The 12,682-nt window shown below is 47.5% G+C and overlaps 1 protein-coding gene across 1 annotated transcript in view; it reads right to left on the bottom strand.

Moving 5' to 3' along the window:
- RNF217 (ring finger protein 217) overlaps positions 1-11,988 on the bottom strand; it is a 54,191-nt gene extending 42,203 nt beyond the window's left edge. The window contains exon 1 of the mRNA XM_035538662.2: positions 11,335-11,988. Coding sequence (XP_035394555.2) covers positions 11,335-11,988 — 654 coding nt within the window. The remainder of the gene's footprint in view (positions 1-11,334) is intronic.
- Between the last annotated feature and the right edge of the window lie 694 nt (positions 11,989-12,682).

Here is a 12,682-nt window from a genome sequence, read left to right as displayed (position 1 = left end):
GAAATTAAGTTAATTAGAGTGGAGAAGAATATAGTGGAGTAGGAATTAATTGGTTTCAGTTGTCTTTTTATTTTGTGTAATTGTACCAACAGACTGTACGACCAAGCTCAAGAACAACCTTCACGAGCAAAGAGTTTCTTAAGCAAAGATCTCATGCATACTGGTTCTTTCATGACTGTGCTGTACCTTGTTATACTGTATATTTTTAAAAGACATTGAATTTAATAAATCCTCAGGCATTTTATAACTTAAAGAAGTCATCTTTCCATCATTTTGAGGTCTATATCTTTATTCATGTGTTATTTCAACAGGCAGAGAGGAACAAGGTACTTCTTTTAAGAGTGCTCTCGTGGAGGAAAAAACCTCTTTAACCCACAAGAAAATATTTGGCACTACTTGACAGCAGTAAACTAACATTTTTGAAACACTGGCAAGACTGAAAAAAAGGTGTTCCCTTTGAGAGAATATTCACATGAAAAACTTCACTGGTAAAACTGCCTTAGGGGTAATCTGTTCTATATCAAAGGTGACTTGGGGATGCTTTAAAATTCCAGCTAATCGAGAGTTTCTTGTTTAACGACAGTACAGGAACAAACCACCGGTGGACAGCAGCAGAGACAAAAGGGTACCAGCTGGGCTGGATGGAAACCTCAGTGCTGTGGGTGGCTCTGAGAAAGGCTCTGGACAATGCTACATCTGTCCAAGAGCTGTGGGTGCAGATGCACCTTCGGGCGCTGGACAAGCCGTGACTTCCGTCTGGATGGTGAAAGAGGAAGCGATGCCGCAACGTGACCAAACTGCAGTTTTGATTTCATCAAGCTCCAGCGAAAGCCTCCAGGTGCAGACTTCTCAAGCCAGTTCTTTCTCCTCCTCTCATGCTGCCCTTCAATCCTTTTGCTCTGACAAACTGCCACCGCTGCCGGAGTAAGTGGTCCTGCTTAGCCACTGCCACTTCATTCGGTACCACCTCCTGGTGCATGGCTGTACATGAGACAACCAGGAACTTAAGTTGACAAAAGAAGTTAAGAATAGTTGCTAAAGCTTAACTTTAATCCAGATCACTTTCTCTGTTGGTGGAACAGATGATGCAGAAACAGTAAGGGCCAAGTAGCGCTGCTAGCAAAAGTGACTAAACTGTTTGCCTTAGCAAGAGGTCTGCTCTTTTTGATATAGAAAGAAAAAGAATAAGATCCAGAACTCATTTTAGATACTTAATCTACTACAAGTGACAGCTTGGCCTTGTCTAGCTAGGTCTCCTCCTGCCTTGGCTTAAGTGAGGTTCTCATGAGGAACTACTTGCTAGATGCTTCAGGCAGGATTTGCTGAGTTAATCTCACAAAAAAACTGAATCAAACCCTAATATTAAATACCTCACTCGCTGAGGCAAAAGCACTCAGGACTGTCCATCAGTAATAGTCACAATTCACTGCAAGGAAGGTTTAAATCTTGGACTGGGAAGCTGCCAGTAATTTAAAATGAAGTTATAACTCCAGCAAACAGCTTGAAAGAATGAACATCTCTAGATGTTTAAAAATTACTGCTAAGTGTCACTAAGAAATACAATAGCAGCAAGTCTGAATCTACTTCCTGTTATACAAACTGGAACAGGCTCCCCAGGGGAGTAGTCCCTGCACCAAGCCTGTCAGAATTCAAGAAGCGTTTGGACTGTGCACTTAGTCACATGGTCTGAATTTTTGGGTAGACCTGTGTGGAGCCAGGAGCTGGACTCGATGATCCTCGTGGGTCCCTTCCAACTTGGGATATTCTATGATTCTATGAAATGGGTGAGGATTTCTGAGGTTGCCTGATTTCCATAGATCACACATAAGGTAAATGGGGACTGTAGATACGTGCACCCTTTGAGACATCCAGGTTTTAATATTCTATTTTGCTTCAGCTGCTTTGAGGCCCAGATGGTCATGCAGACGTCAATACGCATAAATCTCTAACAGAGTCAACATTTAGACAGAAGTGCAGTGTGCTACAACCGATTTTCTAGCCTTACTGAGTAGGATTTGTTCACTACAACAAAATACACTATCACCACCATAACTCTCCCTGGAGACCTAACACCTACATTTCGTAGCTGGCATTCAACCCTTTGAGTCTAAATACTATGGAGCATGTTTGCTCTTTTGCAGGCTCATCCACTCCAAAAAATTTTTAAGTTGCACATTCTTTCCCCTTTTTAAGCCACATGCTAATACCATAAAGTTAACTAAGCAGAGTTTCCAAGCTATTGCACAACTGAACTGCATATGCACTTGAAAAAGCACTGAGCAGTTTACACGCGTGCTTCCATAAGTCCTTTAAAGGAGTACTTCTGAGTAGACAAATTATACCTGGCACTGCACAGGTGCACTGGCATGGAAAAGCACAAGGTGTCCCCTCCCCAAAGTGCATTCATACAGCAAGCAAATTCTAAACAGCTGAACGTGTTAATCCCTCTTCCACCATTTCTTTGACCCCATACAGCATCGATAGTAATGACAACTGTCAAGTACTTCTTTTTAGCTGTCAGGAAAAAAAAAAAAGCACTTCTCTCTGCACCTCTGTAATTGTACCACAAACAGCACAACACATCTACCTACTCCACCCTTCTCTGCTACCTACTGGGTGTAAGACTTCCAGCAGGCCAGTAAAACACTAACCCGTCATTTTCCTGGAATGTCTGTACTGAAGTTGCATCCTCTAAACTGTCTCTAAAATCCACTGCTATTTATTGCTACCTTTTATTTTCTTAAAGTTAAATTTATTCCCCCACCCACTCAATAGGAAAACAGAGCCAGTCCCATTTCACTTTCTGGCTACTATTTACCAGAACAACTGAATAGCAACTCAGCCGCAGGTTTAAAGAGAGACCAAAGATCCACCTTACGTATGGAGGTCACCAGTCTTCACAACACCCTTTTATTTTATGAAAGCTTACCCCAGGCGAGCCTACCTTCTGGGGCAAACTGATTCTTACATCATCAAGCCCTTCCCATCCTGGCAGCCTTCTTCTCGCTCTTCTTCCTTCCTCGTATTGTGTGAGCAACCTCAGAGCCACATCGCAGCTGAAACAATTTGGATAGGACTTCCCTTTCCTACCAGCTGAAGGCACAGTCATTCAGATCCCCATCCTACCCATGACCTGGTACACCACTCCCAGGAGTTCAGGGAGCCAAACCCATTAAACTAGAGATGCACCTGCCTTTGCTGTCATTTACTCACATCAATGGTAGATTGATGGCATCAGCATTTCTAGGTTTGAGAGAGTTAAACCTTGCCCCCTCTGCTTTCCACCACAATATCCAGCATGATTTGTACAGTACTTAATAAAAACACCAGTCAAAAAAAAAGTCCATGCAAGCAGAAAGATACATTCATTTTTTCAACCTCATATTCCTTACAGAAAACATACTTGCAGTTCTGTAAATGCATTACACAGCAAACACATAAGGAAAAGGAAGCGTGATAGCTTTAGAAGCTTCTTGATCTTTTCATTAAATTGTAATCTAGGAAGTGCACAGCCTTTCTCACAATTAAGTAAATAAACAGGAGCAACTGTACATCCCAACACGCTTGTCAATGAAAATATACACCGATCTTCAACTGAAGCAGTCAGGCAGATTTTAAGATAAATGCAGCCTTTATACCCTTTTAATTTCACTTCTAAAACTGGCTTAAACTATTAGACTTCTGCCCTCCTGCACTGTTAATCTAGAAAATTTTCTTCTCCAGAATTCTTTAATATGATTTTTTTCCCCTACATTACCTATGTCAGTTACCATAAGCAACTGTTCTCCTAAGACTTATTTACCTACACAATAAATGTATGTATGACACACTAGAGAAGCACACATTTTAAGAGCTGGCTGTTCAGCAGGAATGCTGTTATTTCTATGTTCGCAATAGTTTCTTTGCCTTACCATGTTTTTTTTCGAGGTACTTAAGAATGGACTTGAAAGTTAAGTGGCCTCTTTGTCACTAGACAAATTGTCACTTTTTTTCTGTATCAGGAAAAGTCACTGTTTCTTGGCAGATAGAAAACCTAAGAACAGATTTCTTTTTTTTTTTTTGAATTAACTCTTAAAGAAAATATTAAAAAAAAAGAGCAACAGAAAGATAAGTTCAAGCAGCTGAAGTACACTAAGTGACAGATAAACCAGCATAACAGGGTGGGTAAGTAATGCCCTTCTTCGCCAGTCTAAATTCTTTTGAAGAAATCACATCCCTTACAACTCTTAATCATTTTGACAATGTACTTGCATCCTGGCCATTTAAGATACGTACTTTTCTTGATCCTGGCTGGTTTAGAGAGCAGGAAGCACGATATTTGTACAAGAAGAAGAGAGGAATGAAGGGCCAAGAGGCCCCAGAGCAGTTGGGATAACAGTTGCTCTGGGTGGAGAAACAGAAGAATGGGACAGAGGTGAGCTCAAGACCTTCCTAAGCCCCGTTTAACTGCTTGATTCCTCATTGTTTGGACAATTAAACCCCAAAAGTTCAGTTTTCAATTCATTTTACTTTAAAAACCCTGGCCTGGGTCCACTCCTGTGCCTGACGTGGCTCCTGGGACCCCCTGGCAGGAACAGTGGGAGGAAGGCACGGAGCCACTATCTCCCCATGGCTCAGCCTGCCTACCAGTCCCAATGCCAGCCTGGTTTCACCACTGATACACCAGTGAGCCTCAACACACTGGGTATGGAAGGCAGCTGAACCATGGAGCTTCTGCTTCACAGAAACTCTACTTCAAAATTAATCCAGTTCTCCTCCATTTCCCACTGCAATTCCATGTTAATAGGATGTCTTTAGCCTTCAAATTCAACTCTGCAATAAACATCAGCTGTTTCATGACACCATTTATCCTCACCCCAGGAATTCAGGCATTGCTGCATTAGCAGAACCCTTCCTGGAATTGTTCAAAGACGACAGTAATATCTTTTCTGTTCCCAACATCTCTGTTCCTGTAGATCAGAGTTTTACTGGAAATATTCTTAGCTATATGAAGAACATCCATTCGCTTTCCCCTTCCTTCCATCACAGCATGGCTAAGGATGGCCACGTATTCCAGCTCTGCATCTTGCAGAGACTTATTCAAACAACAGGAATTCAAAGCTTTCCACATAGAGTAAGTTTGAAGCTACTTTTTCACAGGAAATGGACATAATGCACAAAGTGGTGTTATGTTGAGAGTACCTTAGTCTACTTGTGCTAGGACGAGTAGGCAGTGTTATCATTCAAAAGTACTGCTCAAAAACAGCTTTCTTAATTTAAATGCATTTGTAGCAATGCTTAATTTTGTAAGACTTTGTTTCAGACCTAAGCTTTGGCCCACACTGCATCCATGAACAAGCACTCTGCAGAACTGGAAGTCAGCTATGCGCCTAGTCAACTTTAAAGACTAATGCTTACAACCTTGAAGGTACGTCCTGAACTGCAGTACTATTCCTACGACAGCTGGGTGCACAGCAGCATTTCAGCACTGCCACCGCATACAACACGTCAGGAACCCAGGGGACTGATTTTCAGAAGCTGTTTTTTGTTGAAAATCAGAGCACTCTTGTAGCTCACACATCACCCACAGCTGAGGGACCATGTATACCACTCTGCCTCCTCGGGAATGCAGTATCTACCTGACAGTGGCTGAAGTGGCTGGTTTGGTTCAGAAAGCCTATAATCTAGCAGGTAATATATTCTCTTCTACTTTACCTCTCTTCCTCCTTTGCAAGCCTCTCTGCTATTGAAACTTTAGCTGACAGCAGGTTGATTGATCACCTTTCACCTCTCCAGTCTGCAGCCACCCCAGCAACTCAGTAGCTAGCATTACAGCACGTTTTGGGATTAAGACCCCTTGCAAACACAGATTTGCTCCCTCACTGGATGACAGTGGCCCTCCCGAGCTCTGGTTTGCGTCAGGGCACCAAGCAGCTCATTAACAATCAGATGATTCAGCACTCCGTGTCTACATTCCTGCTGCCTGGTTTCCTTCAGCAGCCAGACCTACAGCTTTGAAGGCATATCATTTACATGATACAATCAGACACCTGAAGAGGTGCACAGGTGTCAAGTCCCTCTGGATCCAAGCTGGTACTAGTTTTGGGCAACACAGCCTGCTCCTGAATTCTGCTTCCTAGCACAGCTTCATCATCACACGCGTCACATAAAAATCCCAATTGTAACGTTCTGCTGCTGTTTCCTCCCCTCCTGTCTTTCTGAAAGATCACGCACCAAAAAGAGGGGGTTGAAAACAAGATCTCAGGTCATAGGCAGAGCAAAACTAGTAACAGATTCCAGGTAGAGGGAGGATAATCCCCGCATTTCATGCTCAGGAGAGTAGAGTAGGATTCTTGTCCCACCAAAGCCAGCCAGACACTGAGCATTGCCAGCTGCAACCCCTCCCCGCCCCAACATCCCCTTCCGATTTATCCACATCCACTAATCTGATTAGCATTCCTGTAATTAAAGCACCACAATATCTGATTGGTAGGCTGCTTAAATTAACTCATCCAAAGTCCTTTAATATAAGAAATTACTGCTCCAAGAGAATTACAAGATCTACAAAATAAAGCATCGCTAATGAGCATAAGATCAAAACTGGATTATCAAGTTTCCCAATTCAGAGGTAGAAGAGCAAGCAGTCAAGTCACCAAGGTTTCTATAAAACATTTACAGTGACTTTATAAGAAAAGTAAAACAAGTATAAATACTATTTTATATATATATATATATATATATATATATATATATTCCTTCATGTATTTAATAAAGAACTTACCATACTTTGTAGATGTTAGAAAGAGCAAATGTTATTTTGGTCTATTCAGTATTTACTGAAAAGTGAGGAGTGAGATTGTTGTTCTGAATAGCACTCCTCAGGTCTACAGATTAGAGAGATGAAAACACATAAACCTTAGCCTCTTTAGCAGTGCAGGATAAGTTAAATATAACACTCCAGTTAAACTGTAGGTTTCACCCTCTCTTCTTACGAGAAATTTCTTCCTATGGCAATTAGTTCATTTGCACAGAAAATTTCTGAACAACCCCCCACCCAGACACACATACGCACAAAAAGCAAAACCAGGCACAAATACTCCCTCTGACTCAGATTTACAAGCAGCCAAGGGAGGTTAGGAAGTGAATCACTCATTTAGCAAATCCGTGCGTGCACACAGCTTCTGGAATAAACCGTGTTTGGTGCAATGCTAAATGTAGAGGAAGATGTGAAGTGAAGGAATTGTGAATGCAACATTACACCTGCAGGATCAAACGCTCCAGTTCTTCCCCTGCTTCCCAGGTTACAGGCTGTATGCACAAGGACAAGTAGAAGCACACAGCCACCAGCTGAAGAAGCAGTTCTTTCACCTTTCTGGCTCCTGCCTAACCAGGCACATTCCTCAGCACCCAGTAAGATCGTCTCCGCGAGCACCACGGTCCTCAAACAGCACAGCCATCTTCAACACTTGCGCTCGCTCAATTGAGCTTGTGAGCTAGTGTACCAACACAGCAGCTTGGCCTGCATCCGCTCCTGGAGGTGGGTCTTCTCATGACTTCGACTGGGATCTGCAGGACCCACAACTGTACCCCAAACTACAACCCTATTCACGATAACCCACTACACATACCTATGCCTTCCTCAATTTACCTGGGTCCAAAACGATATTCACTTTTTTTTATTTTTTGTAAAATATTAGATAAAGTGGTCTTACTCAGACCCTAAAAAGCCCTGAGTGGTCTGCAAGTATAAGGCCCAGAGAAAGAATAACTGAACTGAGGCTGAGGTAAAATTATGCCACTTACTACAAGTCAGGCTCCAGATCAGCCTGGGAGCTGGCTCACCTGATAAGCTTCTACACCATGCATTAAATCCTTGAAAGGGATTATGCAGCAAGGTGCCAGTGATAAGAGAGACTGGATTTGACCTCTAAGGACCTTCCCAAGGCAACATTCCTAAATCAACTGTCCCCATTTTACCCCCACATCCGTAAAACAAGGAGAGAACTCTGCAGTCAAAGCATTTTCATCTAGATAAACTTCTTTTCAATAACACCTAAAGCTGCAGTTGATTTTCTGATCTATAAAGTGCTCTAAGGCTGAAGTTTTGACGCAGTTATACATCTGCGCAGAAGACATTACAGGGCATTAACAGGGTTTTTACTTGGCTACTCCATTAACCATCATTTCAGAAATCACACTGAAGCCATCATCAAGACTCCAGCTTTCTTCAGAGGTAAAACAAACATAGACATTAAAGACAATTTCTTTCAAGTGTTACACTTCTGCCAATATACACCACGTTTTCAGCATAAAAGACCACTCCTTCTCCAGAGACTTGGAGTCAGTGTCCTCTCAAACAAAGGGCACAGCTTGCTACTTCTCTGACACAGAAACCAGACCTAAATGCGCATTCCTGTTTCTTATCTCTCCTTCCACTCTCCTCCCATCAGTTTCAGGTACACTCCTACACAAAGTTGACTGCATCCAAATTGAAAATGTTACAATTTTTGAGAAGCACCAGCTTTCCAGCATTTACTCTTTTCAAACTTTTAAGTTTTCTTTTTAGGAAGGAAATTACTAAATGAAGTGCTAAGTCTCAAAGATGATTTTATTTTTATCCTATACTGTCTTTCCACTCATCTTCCCAGAAATTCCTCTGATATGACAGGCCTTCTCCCTCTATCCTCAGGATGAGTCATAAAATCACAATGGTTTGGGTTGGAAGGGACCTTAAAGACCACCCAGTTCCAACCCCCTGCCATGGGCAGGGACACCTCCCACCAGACCAGGTTGCCCAAAGCCCCATCCAGCCTGGCCTTGAACACCTCCAGGGATGGGGCATCCACAGCTTCTCTGGGCAACCTGTGCCAGTGCCTCACCACACTCAGAGTAATGAATTTCTTCCTTATATCTAATCTAAACCTACCTTCTTTTAGTTTAAAGCCATTTCTCCTTGTCCTGCCACTATACCCCCTGACAAACAGTCCCTCCCCAGCTTTCTTGTAGGCCCCCTTTAGACACAGGAAGGCTGCTATGAGGTCTCCCCAGAGCCTTCTCTTCTCCAGGCTGAATAAGCCCCAGCCCATTGATCACCTTCACAGCCCTTCTCTGGACTTCCTCCAATATGTCCATGTACTTCTTGTGCTGGTGGCCCCAGAGCTGAATACAGTACCCCAGGTAGGGTCTCACGTGAGCAGAGCAGAGGGGGAAAATCACCTCCCTCGGCCTGCTGGCAGGTCACAGGATCCTTCTACAGCATGAAGGAAAGATATATCACTTCTTGTTCTTCTCAAAGAAATAACACTTGTTCTTCTCAAAAAAAGGGAGATACAGTAAAAATACGTGGATATTTGAGGGTGTTTGGTTTCCCTTTTCCCCAAACAAATACATCAAGCAACTAAAATTCTATCTGGTCAGAATATAACATGTGTAATAAAGTCTGTGTGTCCACAAAACCACTCCATGAATCTCCATCTCAAGATCAGCTGCCTTGCTGCAGACTTCTCTTTCTCTGCATTTGTATCCCTGCTCCATCTTTTATGTGTATCAATATGGCTATCTGCCATATAGACCTTTTAATAGCTTCTGGGATAAATTTTGCAGAGTGCTCAGCAATAGCAGCGGCTTCCTTGAAGAGAGCATCCCCGTACGTACATAAAGCAGCTGGCCAATGCTAAATCCACCTCACGGGGTATTTACCTGGCTCCCAAGCCCAGTAGCTGTTCCAGCCACCAAGCCACGGGATCATGTTCGAAGAGCCCAGCCAAACCCAGGCTATACCTTAGTTCTTAGGCACAGCTTTAGCTACCAGATCACATAGATCAGTCGGGTCATTGTAAGCGATCCTCTCTATTGCTTTAGCTCAGAATGAACGCTATTTTGGGTTTGAGGCTGAATCTTGCTCTGGTACACCTTCTTCCCAGGCCTGGTGAGATCCTACATCCCTTCCTGCTCAAAGAAAACAACTGGGACAAAACATGCAGGTTTATGGGTATTTCAATTATTTTAGACAAGTTACACTCTAAAAACATCTCTTTTTCACTGATCAAAAGAAGGGCCTAGCCAAATGTATTCAGTGTTTATGCCTACACTGTAGACATTCAGATTTGATCACAGAATGCTTTGGGTTGGAAGGAACCCTTAAAGACCATCTAGTCCAGCCCCCCTGCCATGGGCAGGGACATCTTGCACTAGACCAAATTGCTCGAAGCCCCACCTAACCCAACTGTGAATACTTCCACAGACAGGGAAGTCTCTTGAGGGCGATGCCTGAAGATCCTGCCTGGCCATTTCCCAAAATATGTTACTACCTGTTTTATTAAGGAAAAGACTACCACACCTCATCATATCAACACGTAGAGCAGGCTGTGTGCAGCTACAGAAGCTGGAAATGAATACCTTCACGCCACACCACTTTGCAATCTCCAAAGTGAGACAATATCCTGGCACATGACCTTGGTGGCAAATACCAAGGAGGCACAAACATGTATTGGCAACGTACTCTAAAAACTTTACAAGTTTTCAGCTCATCACTTGACTACAAACCAAACTAAAGCATGCAGGGCTTTGTGCATAAGTCTTGCTAAGCGTTCCTGAATTTCAGCGTTACAGGAGATGTACAAAAGCACATCTCCCAGCTCCTCTCAACCCATCAGTTCCCACGTAAGGCCCTTACGAATTATCTAAACACTATGAATGTGTTCCATGAACACCTCAGTGAGTTTCGTGTTAGCTAGGACAAAGGCCACCAGCATTACCCAGTGCCGAGCAAGCTTGCCAGTGCCCAGCCAGGCACGCGCACGTCCCAAGCCGTGCGATGTCCGCTGCTCAGAGAAGCCCTCCATCTATTTATAGTGCTCGATGGAGCTGGAGCTGGCGATCCAGCTCCGAGGCACGCCGTCCAGCTGGAGCTCGGACCACCCCGGCACGGCTCCCGGGGCCAGCAGGTGTAAAAATACATCCTACCAGCCACCCAGCACGTCCACTCTGCACGTCGCAAATGTTCCTCCTGAGCTCGTACGAGAAGGCGTACGGCACAGGGCTCGGTTTGGTTTGGTTTTTCCCACACGCCCGACATCTCCCGTTGCTCTCCGGGTTTAGGGCACGCCTACGCTGGTGGCGGAAACAATGCCCGAGTGTTTTGTGATGCTAAACCAGCTCCTAGAAACACTAGCGAGGCCAGAGGCTGGCTTTCAAGCTGCTGATTTCGGTTTGAAACAGCACTCCGGCTGGCAAACCGGCGGTGAAGCAGCAGCCTGCAAGCAAGCAGCTGCCTGCCCGGCACGGAAAAGCCCTTCTTCCCCCGGGGTCCCTGCCCGCCGCCCTACCCCCGATCCCCCGGGGCAGGGGCCGTACCTGGGAGCTGAGGTACCGCTTGAGGCACTCCTCGCACACCGCCTTCTTGCAGCAGGACAGCGGCTTGACGGGCTTCTCCTCCAGGCACACGCGGCAGCTCAGCACCAGCAGCGGCCCGAAGTCCCCCGCGATCAGCCCGGAGAAGGGCTCGGGCAGCAGGTACAAGTCCACCACCTCCACGCTGCCGCCCTCCGCCAGCGGGTCGCCGCCCGCCGCCACCCCGCGCCGCGACGGGGCCGGGAGCGGGGCCGTCACCGGGGCCGGAGCCCGCCCGACGCCACCACCGCCCCCGGGGGAGGGCGGCGATGCGCGGCGGGCGGCGGGCCGGTCGTTCTCCACGCAGTACACGGTGCAGTACACGTGCCGCCGGGGGGGGCGGCGGCGGCCGCTGCCCCCCTCCGGCCCCGGCCCCTCCTCCGCCGGGGCCGCCGTCTGCTCCGGCCCGGCCGCCGCCTGCTCCTCCTCGTCCTCGTCCCCGCCGGCCCCTCGCCGCTCGGGCGGCGGCTCCCCGCTCTGTCCCGGCCCCGCCGCCTCCCGCAGCGGCGGCTCGTCCGCGCCGGGCTCCCGCGGGCTCCCGGCCGGGCTCGGCGGCGCGGCGGCGGCGGCGGCGGCCGGTGTCGGCGGGGCGCTCAGCGAGCTCTGCTGCTCCCCCATCGCCGCCCGCCGCCGCCGCCGCTCCTTCCCATCCAGCCGCCTCCCGGCGCCGCTTCTGCTTCCGGGTCCCGAGCCCCGCCGCTACGAGCCCCGGCCGCCCGCGGGCACCGGCCGCCGCCGCCGCCCGGCCTCTTCCCCCCGGGGCTGCGGAGGGAGCGGCGGGGGCCGCCCGCCTCGCTCAGCGCCGCCCCCGCGGGCTCGGCCGCAGCCCGAGCCCCATGCCGCGGGGCGCAGGCGGGCAGCCGCCCCAGAGCCGCGGGGCAGCGCGCACCCACCGCGCCCAGCCCGGCCCGGCCCCGCCGACCCCAGCCCGCCCCCGCCCCGCGTCCCCGCCCCGCTCTGACGCGCCCTCGCCGGCCCGGCCCTCCATTGAGCCGTAAACACCGGGGGAGGCTGCTCCGGCAGCGGGACGAGGAGGAGAAGGAGGAGAGGGCTGCTGGCTACGCTGCCCAGGGCTCCGCCAGCTGGGCGAAGAAGTAGCCACCTCTTGGGGCAGAAGGCTCCGTCCCCACACCGGCTGCTTGGGGCCGGCTGTCACCCAGGTGTTGTCAATCCAGGGGGCAGCTTTGCGTCCTTCATAAAGCCTTTTCTCGCCAAGCTGTTTGGTTTATGAGAGCTCTATCGTGTTTGAACACAGTTGCGTGGAACTGAGCCTAGTTCCTTGAGAGATTGCTTTTCTCCCCGTGGCACACAG

Source organism: Cygnus atratus, chromosome 3 (genome assembly GCF_013377495.2).
Source record: "Cygnus atratus isolate AKBS03 ecotype Queensland, Australia chromosome 3, CAtr_DNAZoo_HiC_assembly, whole genome shotgun sequence".
Lineage (NCBI taxonomy): Eukaryota > Metazoa > Chordata > Aves > Anseriformes > Anatidae > Cygnus > Cygnus atratus.
Note: the sequence above shows the minus strand (reverse complement) of the source record. Positions and strands in the feature narration are given on the sequence as shown.